This window comes from Chiloscyllium plagiosum, chromosome 17 (assembly GCF_004010195.1).
Source record: "Chiloscyllium plagiosum isolate BGI_BamShark_2017 chromosome 17, ASM401019v2, whole genome shotgun sequence".
NCBI lineage: Eukaryota > Metazoa > Chordata > Chondrichthyes > Orectolobiformes > Hemiscylliidae > Chiloscyllium > Chiloscyllium plagiosum.
In genome coordinates this window covers 40074476-40093060 of record NC_057726.1, presented here as the reverse complement: position 1 = coordinate 40093060, position 18585 = coordinate 40074476, and the positions used below count along the sequence as shown (strand labels likewise).

Genomic DNA, 18585 nt, shown 5'->3' with positions numbered 1-18585 from the left:
CAAGGTTCCCCATGGAAGACTGATTAGCCAGGTTAGATCTCATGGAATACACGGAGAACTAGTCATTTGGATACAGAACTGGCTCAAAGGTAGAAGACAGTGGATGGTGGTGGAGGTTAGTTTTTCAGACTGGAGGCCTGTGACCAGTGGAGTGCCACAAGGATCGGTGCTGCGTCCTCTACTTTTTGTCATTTACATAAATGATTTGGATGCGAGCATAAGAGGTACAGTTATTAAGTTTGCAGATGACACCAAAATTGGAGGTGTAGTGGACAGCGAAGAGGGTTACCTCAAATTACAACAGGATCTGGACCAGATGGGCCAATGGGCTGACAAGTGACAGATAGAGTTTAATTCAGATAAATGCGAGGTGCTGCATTTTGGAAAAGCAAATTTTAGCAGGACTTATACATTGAATGGTAAGGTCCGAGGGAATGTTGCTGAACAAAGAGACCTTGGAGTGCAGGTTCACAGCTCCTTGAAAGTAGAGTTGCAGGTAGATAGGATAGTGAAGGCGGTGTTTAGTATGCTTTCTTTTATTGGTCAGAGTATTGAGTACAGGAGTTGGGAGGTCATTTTGTGGCTGTACAGGACATTGGTTCAGCCACTGTTGGAATATTGTGTGCAATTCTGGTCTCCTTCCTATCGGAAAGATGTTGTGAAACTTGAAAGGGTTCAGAAAAGATTTACAAGGATGTTGCCGGGGTTGGAGGATTTGAGCTACAGGGAGAGGATGAACAGGCTGGGACTTTTTTCCATGAAGCGACGGAGGCTGAGGTTTACAGAGGTTTATAGAGGTTTACAAAATTATGAGGGGCATGGATAGGGTAAATAGGCAAAGTCTTTTCCCTGGGATCGGGGAGTCCAGAACTAGAGGGCATAGACTTAGGGCGAGATAGGAAAGATAGAAAAGAGACCTAAGGGGCAATTTTTTCACACAGAGGGTGGCACAGGTATGGAATGAGCTGCCAGTGGAAGTGGTGGAGACTGGTACAATTGCAACATTTAAGAGGCATTTAGATGGGTATATGAATAGGAAGGGTTTGGAGGGATATGGTCTGGGTGCTGGCAGGTGGAACTAGATTGGGTTGGGATACCTGGTCAGCATGGATGGATTGGACCGAAGGGTCTGTTTCCATGCTGTACATCTCTATGACTCTAAATCCCTAATTTGACTCCACTGCAGCAGAACAAACTTCAAGGTGTTGTGAACTGGCATGTTTTCCATCCTTTCCCACTAATCTAACTCCTATACACTTTGCATGGTGTCTCAGAACACAGATCCCTCCTCTATATTGACTTCTACACATATACAGTATTAATCTCTGAACTGTTGTCTGCGAGTGCAAAATTGATTCTCGGTTTCTCTTCATTTTCTCCGTTCCTACCTTTTTCTCCACTAACTGGAAGAATATCTATAAAGAAAGAAATACTTGGTTCTGGTGATGGAGAAAGAAGTATGTGCTTCCACCATCTTCAACTTCTAAAATAGAAGGGACTATAGCATGACAGAAGAAAGAGATGAGAGAAAGAAGATTCAATCCAAGTACATATTAGATTATGTCAGAATAGCGTTGCCGCTCCCATCAAAAGGTGATGCAGGGCTCCAGCTGTTTCTTCAATAGGTGAGCAGGACCAACATCACCACCACTAAATTTTCATCTCTGGCTTTCCAATGACCTCTAACATTTTTCTCAATAATCTCATCAGTGTCACCTTGGATCTCTTTCCAGTTTTTAAGTAAATAAGCACCAATTCCAATGGGCTTCTGAACATCTTAACACCACCTTTCCTTCTGAGCTTTCTAGATTCTATGCATTTGACTGGAAGTTGACCAAGTTTGAATGATTTTGACATCATGGCAGTGACGTCCTCACAAGAATGCATGCCCAAATCTAACCGAGCCAACCTACCCAACCCATTTGCAAGAGGAAGAATGAGTTGCAAAATAATGGTTGTCATTTGAGCATGTTGAAAACATGTTCACAGTGCTGGTTATGAGACAGCAGCACAGCACCTATATAAATTTCCTTGGTTGTTGGTATATGGAGGTCTTGGCATCATGTGAGCAGTCACTGATCTCTTCCACGAAGGCAAGGATTCTCTCGTCACAGGGAGTGAGGTGATAAATATTGAACATCCGACCATTCACCTTGGCTCTCTGTACCCTATTGTGAGCTGTTCCTCTTGTAATGAGACAAACAGAAGGATTGAGTAAGATGAAAGCGGCTGCCACAGCTGTTAGTGATCGTGCAGGGTTAAGGTTCAGGGTGGGGATGGATAGGTAAACAAGTAAAGTAAGATTCTGCATGCATTTGTGAGTGGTAGACCATAAGCCTTGGTGGGTGCAATAACAGAGTTGCTGTGCATGTGATGTTGTAGAGAGAAGACGGTGTCACTTACTCTGGCAGAGGACAGAAGGTCATTAACCTTCTTCTTATACTGCTGGCATTCCTTTGAACTGTGGACATCGCACTAACCTTGGTGGCAATTTCAGAACAGGTTGCAAGATCTGGTATAGTGGTCTCATCTCATAGTTCCGAGGGATGAGGACTGCCCTACTCTCCATCACCCCCGTCCACCAGGACCTTTAGGTCCCTGTTAGCAAAGTGGTGTGTCAACTTCTGTTGGCCACATTTCCAGGACAGTTTTTTCCACACTGGAACTTATGGCAGCTCCTAGCTTACAGAGATTGACCTGGTGTACAAGATTTAAATGTGGTGCTGGTGGTATGAATTCCAGTACGTCCCAGCAGCAAGTATTCCTGCTGCTGCTAAACAGAAGATCTTATAAGTGGCATCATAGAGGTGTATGCATACATATGAGGTGAACATCAGAGAATTGTTAGAGTTCACGGAGAGAAACTCTGAATGAAACTCCTTGAAATTGACAGCTAGCTGATTTTTGGTAAAATTCAGACCAGTTTCCTATGTACAGAAGGTAACCTACAAAGACTTGATGTTTCCACAATTCACCAGGAATCATATCCAGGTCTTTCTCCTTATCTGGTTCACACAACTGGGTTTTCTACATTTTAATCAGTAAACAGTTAGAGTATGGGGTTTCATATTCATTGACACCACTGCAGCAAGCAATCGAGGCCTCAGCTTAAAATTTAACTGTAAAATTGCATTTCCAATAGTACAGCACTCCCTAGATGCTGCATGGAAAGATCAGCCTAAATTAGAGGAGAGAGTGTTATCGACTGAGCAGAACTGTCCATTGTTCAAACAGCATTTCAGCTGATGAATTTTCTGTTGTGGATCAATGATGGTTTGCGCCCTCAGCTGGGACAGACTGAACAGCCTCCCAACTGATCTGGTTTGGAGGTAGACACCATCAGTTGATGTTCCAAAGGTGTGCTTCACCATGACTGCGAGGAAGATGCCAAACAGGATAGGGGCTAGCATACAGACCTGCATCACACCGCTGCAAATGTTGAAGGCCTCCGAAGAGCCGTCAAAATGAACGACATCATTCACATCTGTGTGGAATGAACCAACTATCCTGAGGAGCCTCGGGAGATAACCAATCCTGGTGAAGATTTTGAACAGTCAGTCTCTGCTCACAAGGTCGAAGGCCTTCGTAAGGTCAATGAAGGCGATGTGGAGTGTTTGTCTTTGCTTTCTGCATTTCTCCCTGCTGTCGAAGGGAGAAAATCATGTTGATTGTAGATGTTCTGATTTGAAACTGCACTGAATCTCGGGATATACCCTTTCGGCGATTTTCTGCAGCCTGTTCTGGACCACATGGGCAAAGACTTCCCAACGATGCTCAAAGAGATTCCCCTGTAGTTGATACGGTCGCTTCGGTCCCCTTTGTTCTTACATAGGGTTACAATGTTGCAGTCTCTCATGTCTTGCAACACTGCTCCCTCTTTCCAGCACTGGAGCAGTAGTTCATGCAGGTAGTTTAGCAGGACGCCATTTGCATACTTAATTGCCTCTGATGGAATGCCATCCAATCCTGGTGCCTTCCCAGTCAGAGGGCTGTCAACTGCTTTACTCAGTTCTTTGGCAGGCAGCAATGCATCTAGTTCCTCCATGACAGGTAGGCATTCAATGGCGTCCAGCGTGCTGTCCGAGATGCTGTTTTTTCTGGAGCCTTTGCCTGTGATGGTCTTGCCTGTTATGGTTTTCAGTGATGCTGTCTTGCCCTGGGTTGGACTGATGGTTTCTTGGTCACCTCGTACACTTCACGGAGATGTTGCCTGTGTCAAATGATGACTGAATGTTTTCACATAGCTGTAGCCGGTAATTATTTGTCCAGCGCCTGGCTGTTTTTTAGGCCTTGCCTCTTGCTGTCCTTAGTGCTTGCAGTGTTGCCTGGGTGGGTGGTCTTTGTGGTCTAGTAGCATAACATGCTTTGACATGTTGTTTGCAGACGTTGCGGCACTGGCAACACACTCGGAAGAGCAACCGCAGTGCCTTATGAACAGCGTCTCAGGAGCCTGCCAGCTTGACCATCAGCCTGAAGACGACCAACGTACTGTGTCAAGGTGTTGAGCACCCCCCTGCCATTACCATCAACAACTATGAGCGGGACGCAGTCCACCAGTTTAGATACCTTGCCTCCACCATCCTGCACAGTCTGTCCCTAGACTTAGAGATCAACAGGTGGATTCGTTAGGCTGACAAAGACAACCTGGGAGAACAGAAAGCTAACAATGCACACCGAGGTTGCAGTCTACAGGGCCTGCATCCTCAGCACTCTGCTTTAAGGCAGTGAGACCTGGAGCATCTACCCCAGACAAGTGCGGCGTCTCCACAGCTTCCACCTTCACAGCCTGAGATGCATCCTGGCCATCAAGTGGACTGACTGAGTTACCAAAAAATGTGGTCTTGGCCCACGCCCAGATACCCAGCTTCTTCACCCTGCTCCAACAATGCCGTCTCCGCTTCCTAGGCCACGTACACCGCATGTCAGACAGGAGCATCCCGAAAGACCTGCTGCACGGGGAACTGGCCTCCAACAAAAGAGCACAAGGGCAACCCCATCTTCGTTTCAAAAGTGTCTGCAAGAGAGACATGAAGTCAATGAACATGAACGTCGAGAGGAGGGAGGACACTGCAACCGATTGCTCTCGTTGGAGGCTGGAATTACGCAGAAGTCTTAAAAAAAAGAAGAGAGATTAAGGCTTACTGAAGAAAAGCGCAACCACCAAACAAACAGCACCAAGATCACACCGGAGGACACCGCCTTCAGGTGCAGTCGCTGTAGCCGAGACTGCCACTCCTATATGGATTCTACAGCCACAACAGATGCTGCTCTACCAACAAAGATTGAAGCAAGACTTCCCAGGCGCAGATCCATGGTCTCATGACACTAACGGATGCCACCACCATCAATAATGGTGATGGTCAAGAGAATGCTAATAACAGAACAAAAAAGGAGCTACATCACATCATTTTCTCTTAATTACATAATGTGTTCAAAAAGTATGTTTTACCCAAATTTTTGCATAACATGATTAGTTTTAATTTTCAGCTTTGCCTCATACCGAATCAATCACTTAGATATTAATACCCACAATCATGGAATATTAATGCCACAATAACTTTCATCACTAATGAGACTCTTCCATACTTGGGCAAACTAGCAACTTAATTTATCATGAGACACTTTTCAGTACAATAAAGACCTATCCTACATAATTCTTATTTAATACTAGTAGTTTGAAACCAGTCATTAGGAATTAAAACTATTCTTAGCAAAATCCCTTCCTTACCTAATATGTAAAGAAACCATCAAGGGAGGAATCACTGGTGAATCTAGTAATGAAAGAAATGAAACAGATAAGAGAAGCATTTTTAGGGGAACATTCAGGCAATAGCATTCACACAAAGACTAAGATGAAGATGAAGTTTGAGAAGGACATAGTAAGACAAAGCCCAAAGCAGTAAATTGTAAAGGGTGGAGGTAGCTGATTTTAAGGGAATGAAAATGGATCTACTAAAACTAAATTAGCAAAGGTTACTGACTAACAAGGAAATAGAATAGCAATGGGAACATTTAAAAAGAAGATCTATGGGATATGGGAGAAATATATTCCATTAAAAAGCATGAACAATTTGTCAATAATGACGTACTATAAATGAGTAAATAAATTAAATACACTGAAACTAAAAGAAAGGACATACACCAAACATACGGGGCCCTAAAGTGTGATTGACAATAGGGAATATGAAAAGATTTTGAAATAAGTCAATTAAACAATTTGGAAGGCAAAGTGGAACTAAAGAGGAACTAAATCAAATATTAAAAAGAACAGTACGGTATTCTGCAAGCAAAAGAAATTTAGGTTTGGAATTATGCAAGAAAAGGATATACATGATAAGTTCACAATTAATGACAGCAGAATGAAAGAAACTTTAAATCATTATGTTGTCTCAGCATCTACCAACAAAACTATAACGAAGAACAACAGCAATCTACAGTAAAAACACCAAATTTGAAGAGCACCAGATCAGCCACTGAATGGCTGAGCAGGTTTGAAGAACTGAATGACCTACTCTTCTTCCTTGACCCTACTTTCTAATTTCAAAAGAGTGAAAACATATCTGTCACAGGAAAAGTAGAAAAGATCAGCAAGAAATGTTTCAGGTAACATTCATTCCCATGAGGGGGAATGCAAGGGCAACCCAAAGCCTGAGTTCACAGGATAAGGAAAGAGAGAGTAAAATGAATCAAAAAAGGACTGCAGATATCAGGTATCAGTTTGAAAGTGCAATTTTAGGGGAGATAATGGCAAAGTGGTAACATTATTGGTCTAGAAATCCGGAGACCTAGGCTAATCCTCAGGAGACCTAGGTTTGAATTCCAACATGGTAAACTGGTGCTATTTAAATTCAACTAATAAATCTTGAATATAAATCTAATATCAGTAATGGTACCATGGATTGACGGAAAAACCCATCTGATTCACATGGTCTTTCAGAAGGGAAATCTGTCATCGTCACTGAAGATCATAAGATATAGGTGCAGAATCAGACCATTCAACCCATCGAGTCTGTTCTGTCATTTGATAATGACTGATGAGTTTCTCTTGCCTTCTCCCTATTATCCTTGATCCTCTTAATAATTAAGAACCTATCCATTTCTGTTTAAAGGTACTCAGTGACTTGGTCTCCATAGTCTTCTAAGGCAATCAGTTCCTTTAGATTCATCAGCCTGCATGCGACTTCAGATCTATAGTAATATGGTTAACTCTGAACTGTCCTCTGAAATGGCCTAATTTGCCACTCAGTTATGGATAGGCAACAAATGCTGACTTTGCCAGTGATACCCATATTCCATGAAAGAATAAAGAAAAATGAAACAGGGTGAATATGTAAGGAGCTGAAAATGTGTTGCTGGAAAAGCGCAGCAGGTCAGGCAGCATCCAGGGAACAGGAGAATCGACGTTTCGGGCATAAGCCCTTCTTCAGGAATATGTAAGGAGACAGGTTACTTCAGTGTAAGGAGTTTGAAAGTTCCAGACCAAACATGTTTGGTTAGAACCCGAAAGGGCCTATTTGAAGATCAGAAAGGTGAAGTAAAAATAAATGCCCAAAGTGAAGCTTGCCTGGATCACAAGCACAAGCATGGACCAGTAGAGTATGTTGTAAAAAGGTACTTACAACATTTTATTTAAAGAAAAGGATGAAATATACACAAAAACTCTTCAGAGATTATTTTGGAAAATATTGCAGAAAATAATATTTTGCTTTCAATCTGAGTCTTCCATTCAAATCTTCAGTTTATACCTGTTTTATACACCTATTTTCTTTTTCTTACACCTTATTCCATTCATTCAGCTCAACATAGATATCCTCTTTAACAAATCCTCACGGCAACTAATAAATGTTACCATTAACCTATTGTTGTCATTACTAAAGAAAATTATGGAGATCCACAATTTAGCATTTAACGAAAGCTCTTTCTTAGCATACTATATTATGTTAATTTGCATTAAACAGTATGCCACTGAACCTTCTCTTTTTATTTTAATTGCATTCTGAGTTGGCAGAATACACACTTTTACGGTTTTCTTAAAGTAATTTTGGTTAGAACCATAGGCAAATCACAACCTGATGAGCCCCTCACATCAAACGTTTCACAACTGACTGAGGAAAACATGGCCCAAACAGGTGGTGCTCAGAGAACTGCCAGAGACCAGGCACCTATTAAGAGGAGATTACCCTGTGTGCCCACGGCAAACAGGGACTTCATCCAAATATACAAGTAGTAGTAATAGCAGCAGGCAGGTACATGGGGCATAATGGCCCTCAGAGCCCAGAAGCTACACCGTGCAGAGAATATTGTGATCATTTGTCTGCCTCCATTGACAAGTTGGTGACTGCCATGGAGGGCTAGGTCCAGGACCCTCAGGAGGTACTGGATGATCACTTACACTCGATCATCTCAACCAATGGCTCCCAGGACCAAAGGCATGGCAACAAGAGAACAGGGAAACTTGACGCCCAGTGCAGGTTCCCTGTACTCACAGAAGATAGGGCAATGCCAGGAAGCACCCAGTTTTTTTTAAAAACGGTGGAACCAAACATTCAGAACACTGTTGCGATGGCTGGGCTGTCCACCCCATGCTTCCTTCCCCCTTTTTGACCCATGAAAGTTCAACTTGCCTCTGGCAAGAGTAGCCTTGGCATATCTGGCTTATCTACACACAAGCGTCCCTATGTTTGCCCTTCCAAACCTTCAGATTCAACACGTTCCACACACGTTCCACACCAGAAACAGATTCCCTCTACCGCAGCAGCGGAACCAGGCAGCCTGTTTTGAGATGGTGGTGGGAGGGAGAGAAAGAAAACATATTGAGGGCACTTGGGTGGCACGGGTGAAAAAGGCTTGTATTAAAGACAGAACTGTATTCGTAAATGTTGATGCCTTTAACTTGCATGCACCTGCTTTTGTGTCTCTTTGTGTAGGCACTCAATGTATTTCCACAGAGGTTCATGGCCACTCGTGAGCATTAATGAATGGAGGTCTGTGTAGACATCTGCAAACAGGGAGAACAATGCAAGCACATGGCATGAGGTGTTCTTGACATCTCTAATGCCTGGCTTCTTCTATATGCAAAGATATTACTGTCAAAGATTTGTCTAGCAGTGGCTGTCCGACATACAGAGAGCATAATTGCTGTTGGATGGCTAGGGAGCAGCCTCATGGCCCTGTAACTTATGTTGCTCTACTTTAAAAGCCCATTCCACAACTCCAAGGATTCAGACTTTCTGATGTCCCCCCTCTGCCCATTTACATTCATCTACAACTGCCTACCCTTCCCAACCAGTTTAAAAATAAATTCATATGTCTGGAATGGTCATTCACAGCTCTCTCCCCCCACTTGATGTAAGAATGCTTTTGACTATGGACAATAAATCCTCCTGGCATTATACTCTTTCCAGCCATGCCTACCAGTTTCACTGTCTTTGAAATCCTGCTGCCCCATCACAATTAGCTATGAAGAAAGGTTGGATAGACTGGGTTTGTTTTCAATGAAACACAGGAGGTTGAGGGGTGACCTGATAGAAGTTTAAAAGATTGTGAATGGCATGGACAGTGTGGAAAGTATCAGGCTTTTTCACAGGATGGAAGGATCAATTGTTAGAGGACACAGGTTCAAGGTGCAGTGCTGGACAGGGGGTAGGGGGTTTAAAAAAAGGGATGTGCGAGGCAAGTTTGTCACACAAAAGGGTGATGAGTGCCTGGAACCAGCTTCCAGAGGCAGTGGTGGAAGAAGACACAATAGCAGCATTCAAGAAGCACCTAGAAAAACACATGAATACAAAGTGAATACAGGGGTACAGATTCTGTTAGTGAAGACAGTTTTAGTATGGATGGGTAAAATATGTCAGTCTACACTTGGAAGACTGAAAGGCCTGTTTCCTCTGCTGTATTGTACTTTGTTCTTTCTTCGTACATTTATACTGTATACTTGTCCAGAGCCATCTGCCCCCATTCCCAAAGACAAAACCACCAAGGTTCAATGCCACAGCTACAGCCACACTCCCTTCCCCATGACTACATCCCCCAAACCTCCATGCAAATTGGTTTCTGTGGGTGGACATGACAGACTGTGGTCCTTTCTTTTGACAGACATGATTGCCAGGAAAGAAGTGTCAAGACCCCTGATTGGTGCCCAGTCATCTCCCCAACTGCATTATCCCTGCCCCCCACAAAATGACAATGGCTCCCTCCCTGGACTATAAAGGCACAAATCCCTTGACTGAAACTCCCCTGTAACTGGATGTATGACTGTGGTCCACACCTTTGATTAGTATGGGAGGCTCTCTGACTTAATCTACTAAGACTTGGCGACTAATGAGTATGTCCATTGATGATTACTCCCCTTAGAATTGGAGTTGAGTGCCTACATGCTGTATATGCACTGTATGTTTGCCATATAAGCTCTGCCACATGGAACTGGTGAGAGATTGATGTAGCACACTGCTATACAGCAAGAAGAGTGCCCCCTAGACGGAGGGTTGTTTTGCAGCAAGGCAAGGAACCTGTTTTTGTGACTGCACTAATTAGCAAAGCAAGACAAGGGAAAGCAAGCAGGCAATGCTAAGAAAGCAAGTGAACAGCTCTGAGAAAGCAAGTGAACAGCGTGATCTAGCTGGCAAAGTGTCCCCACTGCAGCTTTTCAATGCAAGTTGCTGGTATACCCTGCAATGCAAGTCTATGCTTCCACAGTCTGATGCAAGTGTACATTAAAATTGCCAATTTTGTTTGGGATGGGTTGGCAGATGGAGGAGGAGTGCGTTTGTTGATGCCTTATTATACTTCTGAGATGTTGTTGGCTGACGTACAACATAAAGGTCATTCAGACCAAATGGCAAGCTGAATCTGCCAGGTCCACACTCTGGTTTCTTTGTCAAGTTTTCTAAATGTCTCGCGACTTTGGCAAGATGGGAGTTTGCATAGTGATGAGGCATGTTTTGGTGTTAACAAGGCAGTTGACAACCAATAAAGATCATCGATTGGTATCTTGCACTGCCTAGCAAGAAGCTCACCACAGAACTTGTGAACAGCATAAAAGATGGAGTAAGATCATTGACATCTTGCCAAAGGCCAAATTACTCAAATCCCTATACGTTTCCACTCAATATTTTTTCAGTTTAGTAGTTCGTCACAAAGTCTTTCTCTGAACCTCCCCAACATGGGTGAATCCTAGCCTTAGTAATGCAGCCAACATTGACACAGCAATATACCTCTCCCTCACCAACACAACATAAATTATTTATGTCACATCTCTGGACCAATAAGTCACATTTCCTGTTAGATGTCCTCAATTTTTATTTGGTTTTGTCACTACCTGAGTGAATGAATTTGAAATTTATCCACCGAAATGCTCAGACCTCATTTATTTCTTGTACTAAACTCATATCTACATAAACAATAAACTGCATTTCACCACTCCCATCTCATTGATTAAGTTTGTTCATATTCTTTGGGATAGTTGCATATTGTTTAGCATCAACTAGTTTGGCATACTTTGCCATCTTGCACATATAGCACTTGCTTCTAAATACTTTTCAAAAAGTTGTAATTTATAGTTGATAGTGACCTAAAACCGGCCACAAGTTTCCACTCTGACACTCTTTCACATGAGCATACATTTACTCTTTGCCGTTCACCTACATCATCTATTCCGAAGGCATGCACTTTGTCAGTTAGTTGGTTAAATGGAGCTGCACCTTTTTTTGTTCTCCTTACAGCTAAAGTGTCACATATTATTTTTATTTGATAAAAGCATTTTTATCCAACATTTCATATAATTAGAAGTCAGCTCACCTTCCTTCTCAGTCACATGTGTGCGATTGGAATTTGTAACCTTATGTTGACTCTCAGCCACTTTTACAGCCACAGCACGACAAACAGCTCCAATCTTTCTCTCAAGAGAGCGAACACCTGCCTCCCTGGTATATCTGGAAAGCATAAATTTTTTTTGAAACAGCATACTCAAAACCATCCAGTATAAATTACAAACAAAAGACAGAATCTATTACGTGGCTCATTAACATAGGTGGAACTATCCCAAACGTTACATAATTGTAATTGGGTCTTTACTCCTGATCGAAGTAACCGATGATTAGCCTGTCTCAAACTTGCATAAGAAATTTATCAGCACCAAAAGCAGAGATCAGGATGAGAAAGCCTTATTTAAATTGCCCCATTGACAGCTATGTAAAATTAAGAGTTGACTCTCACAATGAACATTTCTAGAGTGGCTTGAAGGGCAAGGGCAGCAGATACATGGAAGCATCAGCACCTGCAGGTATCCTCCAAGCCACACAGTATCCTAACATGGAACTACAGTGCCATTCTATCAGTGCCACTGAATCCAAATACTGGATCTCCTTCTCCTAACAGCACTATTCACAAACTGATTGTTTAAAAGGTTTAGGTCTGATCTGTTGCTTATGGGATTGCTTAGTGATATCTATTGCCTGCTGTTTGGCTTATAAGTAGCTTCAGCAGGCTGACATCTTTTTTTTTTTAGGTATTTCATATGATGCACTTGGCATGCCCTCCTGCACTTTTCATTGTACCAAGGTTGATATCTTGGCTGGAATGGGGTACATGCAGACCATGAAGTTACAGCTTGTGATCAAATATAATTCTGCTGCTTGTGATTCTGCACCTCATCAATGACCAGTTTTCAGTTCCTAGGTCTGATAAAAGTCAGTCCCATTCTGCTGCTGCACCAACAAAGCTGAATGGTGGGTTTCATTAATGAGAACATGGCATCATTGCCACAAGGTTTAGACACGTTACAGCCAGGTGTAACAATGAGTGGTAAAATGGTGATTGCAAGGTCAAGTAGATTTTCCCTCATCGGCTCCCTCATCGCCTGCTGCAGGTGTAGTCTAGCCACTACGTCCTTTCGGACTCAGCCAAAATTGTTCAGTTGTGATGCTACTGGTCATTCTTGGTGATGGTCAATGAAGTCCCCCACACAGAGTATATTCTGTGCCTTTGCCATTCTCAGGTCTTCCACATGAAGGAGTATTGATAATCAGTTTTTCTGGGGGCACGGGGGAAACATGGAGAGTCACTTCTTGATGAATCCAAAGGATCCTCCCTCCCCACAGTATACCACTGTTCCATCTCCTCTGATGGGTTTGTCTAACCAATGGGACAAGACATCTCTTTAGTTGGTGATAGCAGTGTCTACGGCATCATCTGTAAGATTTGAGTCCATCAACTGTCAGGATGTGACTTGACTCGTCTTCAGTAAAGCTCTCCCATCAGGTTCCAGATATTCATGAGGAGAATATTGCAGGTTTGACAGGGTTGTGTTTGATGTTGTTGATTCAGGTTGCCTGGGTTGATGCCAACGAATCCATCCATTTTCATTCTTCTTTTTTGATGTATATTAGGATGCAGTGTAAAATTTCAAATTTGTCAGTTATACCAATTTGAAGGTGTGGCAAAAAATAAGGTGTTGTCAACTGACTACAACAAGACATACACAGGAAATAGGCAAACTAGTAATGTAGAATTTAATGCAGAGAAGTGAGTGAGAGATGCATTTTGGAAGGAGGAATAGAGATTGACAATATATAGATGTACTGGCACACTTCTTGAAAGTGAGCAGGAACAGCTGGATCTCGGGGTTTCAAGTGCACAGATCTATTGAAAGTGGCAAGGCCAGAGCAGCTGGAAAAGCATATGGGATTTTGAGCTTGATAAAGAGACTTTGAGAACAAAAGCAAGGAAGTTACACAGAATCTTTCAAAAACTCTAGATAGGCAACAACTACAATATTGTGGTAAAAACAATGATTGCAGATGCTGGAAACCAGATTCTGGATTAGTGGTGCTGGAAGAGCACAGCAGTTCAGGCAGCATCCAAGGAGCAGCGAAATCGACGTTTCGGGAAAAAGCCCTTCATCAGGAAATTGTGTCTAATTCTAGTGACCATAATTTAGAGGAGTTGTAAATATCTTTATGGAGGGGCAGAGAAAGTTATCAAAATGACCTCAGAAGAAACTTAACTACAGGTGAAGTAGGAGAAGCTAGGGTTTTCATCTAAGCATAAAAGATCTGATAGAGATGGATTAGATGATGGCAGGTTTAGACAAAGTAGACAAAGAAAAGCTGTTTCCATTTGCCGATTATACAAGGACTGGGGGACAGTGCTTTAAGATTTTGGGCAAAAGACACAATGGGATTAATGTAAAATACCATTTTTGTTTACATAGCAAATGGTAACAACCCAAAAATGACTGACTATGAGGGTGGTCAAAGCAGAAATGATCAATTATTTTGAAAGGAAATTGGATGGGCACTTGAGCAAAATAAATTTGCAAGATTATAGGATTAGCATAACAATAGAACTGATTAATTGCTCTACCAAGAGCCAGAATAGTCTCATTGAGCCATAAGGCACCTTTTTGTGCTACAGTGACTCGCATGGGCAGAATTTTATTAATCCCAGTTTGGCATTAATGAAGGGTGGAAAGTCAAGAAAACAATGTATAGCTGGATTGAAATGGCTCCCTGACACATGCCAGGGGAAGTTTTCCTCATGTAGGCAGGATTGCAGATCAATTATCCACAGCAAGAAACATCCTCAGTGTGGGAATGAATCAGGAAAATTGTCCTGGCGTGGATTCAAAATGTTTTCCAAGACATTTACAGCCCCAGCTCGAAGATACATACAATGTTTGTTGGTATTTCACCAACTACTAGAGACTACTGCCACCACTCAAAAAGGCATCATCTGAATGGAGCTGCCAACATGCTGTAGGCTGCAGACCTCAGAGTGGGAGGGGCCTGGCTGTACAGCTCTTCTCAAATTTTTTTCCACTAATCCATGGGTACCTCCATTTAGAAATGGGCAATAATTGCTGACTAGTCAGTGAACTTACATCCCATGAACAAATCAGAATTTGAAAAAAAATCCTTTCCTTCTTGCCTGCTAGCAGCTATTTAGGATCCTGCCATTTTCTCGTATTTTATCTAGAAATGCTTTTTCTGTTTCTATGGCTATCCATTTTACTCCGTTTGACTTACATCATAAAACCTTTGTTATTTAATCTTTCCTGCCTTCCCCAACCACTTCATAGGTTTTTCCTTTGGTTGTTCTTCCCAACCACTCTTCTTTCAATTATTCATAACATATTAAATTTCTATCTTTTCCCAGTTCTGATAAAACGGCAAAGACCTGAAATATTAGTCCTGTTTTTCTCTCCAGAGATGTTAGCTGACCTGCTTAGCATTTCCAGCATTTTCTGCTTTTACCTCATTATCTTGCAATGTAGGTCACATTTCTGTATAGAGGTAATATGTCCATTTTGAAACATGATTATGCCAAATATGGTTTGACTAGTGCCTTATCATAGTTTTTGTGGAATTGTTTTCCAGGATTATGGTTATGTATTCCAATATTTTAACCACTATTTTTGTTCTTTCCCTTCATGACTGTCAGAGTAATGAAAATTATGAGTACAGGATTTTGATGTACTGATACTCAGGTTACTAAATGGTGGAAGGCTCTAGAGAATGAAAAACACATTTGGTTTTACATTCAAAAGGAACATCAGATTCTGTTGAATTAGTATAAACTTGTCAGTTTTTGTGAACTTCTTCACATGAAGGATATAAAAACAAGAAAAGTCGCAATAACAATTCACGAGGATGTTATTAGAGAGTAAAGATTTCCTTATGATGTCAGTAACAGTGAAATGATCACAGGAGACAAATTTCAGATAATCAAAATAATTGAAAGCAGAGATCAGAAGAAATGTCTTTACACTGGAGGTATTGTGTTTACAATATAGAATCTTATTTTGTGAACCAGTACAGATCTGATAAGACAAATGGCTTATTTCTACTGTGAAACATTCCATGATCCAACAAATCCAAAATGCTAGGCTTCCTTGAGCTGCCAAAGGAGGTGGACACTAGTACAATTACAACATTTAAAAGACATCTGGATGGGTTTATGAAAAGGAATGGTTCAAAGGGATATGGGCCAAATGCTGGCAAATGGGACTAGATTTATTTATGATATCTGGTCGGCATGGACGAGTTGGACTGAAGAGTCTGTTTCCATGCTATACGTCTCGATGACTCCAGGTTACAGCAAACTTTTTATTAACTGGAATCTTTGGAACCAGGAATGTACTAGTTGATCCAATATTCCCATTAATCAAGAGGTACGTGTATCCACAGTGAACCCTGACCAATTAAAGTTTCAAGACATCAATATCCCTCAAAAAAAACCTATGTAAAACCACACCTTCTAAAATCAATGTAAAACCACTCAAAAAGTACAGTCGGTTCTGCTATAACACGTTTCTTCAATGCGAATTGGCTTTACTGCGATTGAAGAGTTTAGACTGCTATTTGAAGAATGCGAACATTCCTTACCTGTATTGGCTATAAGGCTATTCTGGCCCCTTTAGTTTACATGGCCTGGGTATTGAGATTTCCTTATAACGTGAGATCACACGAGAACAGAACTAAAATGTTATATCAGACACGACTGTAATAGGAATGTAATGCCTGGGATTTTTACATTACTGTTATATTTTATTTACAACATAAATATTGGGATATTGCAGTAGATCGCAGTATTTATAGTTTTTAGGTTATAGTTTTTTGCTGATTTGAGCCAAGTTTGCTATATTGCATTTCTTTTTCATTTCACTTTACCAATATTTGAAGCATTTGATATGTTTCAATTACATTCTCTTTATTATTTCTGGCGTATTGTAAGTAAAATAAATTCAGCAAACTGAGCTGCCTGACTACTAACATCACTATTTGTTTCTATACAATATCTTCAAAATATTTTCCATGTGCTTTTCACAATTCCATTCATATTGTTTATTTACTTAAAACAAAAATTAATTTTATTCTTATATTTATCAATCACCACAATATCTACTTAAGTAACATCTCTAACCACTCTTTCAGCTTCTTTACTATAACTTGAGAAATAAATTTAATGTCAAAAAGTAACATGCAGCTCCTTCCCTTGCTCTAATCTTAAGCAATTAAGCAATCCAGTCCTGAAATTGAATAAGTTAAACCATACCATAACTAACAAAAAACTTTGGACAGATGATTTTTGATATAAAACACACTGACCTGCTGATGATATCTTCGGTTGCCTCTTTTGGAATTTGGATCTGTTGGGGTGTTAGCCCGTGCAGTTCTAACTGTTTAGGGATCAAGTGCCTGTGAGCAATTTCAATCTTCTCCTCTTGAATATAACCTGATATTTGAAGAATCCACCAATTAAAATAATGCATTTAATGTTAAACTGTTAGTAGAATACAGCCTAACAGATGCTTGGCAATTAACACACATTATAAATGGCAATTGCATTCAAAACAATCACAAAAACCGAGTATAATGCATTCTGAGGGCTAGTTCTCTTCACCCCTCAACCCCCTTAACACACATTACCCTTCCATATCATTTTCCCATCCTTAATGATGGAAATGCAACACCTGGACCCAGACTTTCATCATGATGGCAAATGGGACATCTCTATGACTGAATACACCCAAAATCCTAAGTCCTGCCCTTGAGTCATATCTAACTTTCCCAGGGGCAGACCATGGTTCACATAAGGCTATGGTTCATGGTGATAGTTTAAATGATCAGAGATGAGCATCACGTGGGTGACGAACTGATCAGGTATCTTTTGATCAACTACATATTTGGTTCACACAAAGAGAATAATTGAATACTTGAATTTTAAAGTTGTTCATTAGTATATCTCTACAGTCCCTTCTCCCAGTTTAACATCTAGGAGTATGGATGCTGATACACTCAAATTACAATAAATGCTCAATCTAACACGTCATAAAATGACACAACAGCATTATATTCTAATCACGAACCATAACAGAAACATTAGTAATCACAGCCCACTGAAGGTCAGAATAACATACCAAACTTTTCGCAGCAGAGAGCGGCGGGAGCTGGGCGGAAGTTCAGGCGGAGCGCAAAGCCGGTCGGGAAGGTAAGTGATTGCTATTAGAGAGGGTGAGTTCTAAACCCCAGGTCCTACAAAGTAGAGTCTCCCTCCCTCCCTCCTGCTCTAACCTAAATTAAGAGTCCACAGACTTGCCACAAAGAGAGGGTCTAAGGAAGTTTGGATTGAAGAGTGAGGCTTCAGCTCAGGAATCTTTGACAAGGAGGTTGAGTGAAGTGATTACACCACAGTTGAAGAGGGTGAAGACATGACTGCCCAGCTGGTTCAGTGCGCTACATGCTTGATGTGGGAGGTCAACGACTCTGGTGTGTCTGGCTTGTATATGTGTGGAAAGTGTGTGCACATTCAGCTATTGACCGAGCATATTGCAGCGCTGACAAAAGAACTCGAAGACCTTAGGCTCATCCGAGAGAACGAGATCTTTCTGGACAAGACCTTCAGCGAGGTTATTACACCAATCATGCCAGAAGAGAGCAGAAGAGAGCAGACGATGAAGAAGGCAGAGAGGAGACAGGTGCAAGAGACCCCAGGAGAAGTACCTGTCAGGAACAAGTTGAAGCTTTTGGAAACAGAGACTGATGACACTGCCAGTTCGCAAGGCAGCCAAGTTTGTCAATCAAAAGT

At 41.5% G+C, this 18585-nt stretch overlaps 1 protein-coding gene across 1 annotated transcript in view; it reads right to left on the bottom strand.

Annotated features, from left to right (window-relative positions):
• lonp2 (lon peptidase 2, peroxisomal) overlaps positions 1 to 18585 on the bottom strand; it is a 106267-nt gene that overhangs the window by 40526 nt on the left and 47156 nt on the right. Inside the window, exons 10-11 of the mRNA XM_043706924.1 lie at positions 17106 to 17232; positions 11797 to 11930 (exon numbers count right to left, since the gene is read on the bottom strand). Of these exons, the coding sequence (XP_043562859.1) occupies positions 11797 to 11930; positions 17106 to 17232 (261 nt within the window). The remainder of the gene's footprint in view (positions 1 to 11796; positions 11931 to 17105; positions 17233 to 18585) is intronic.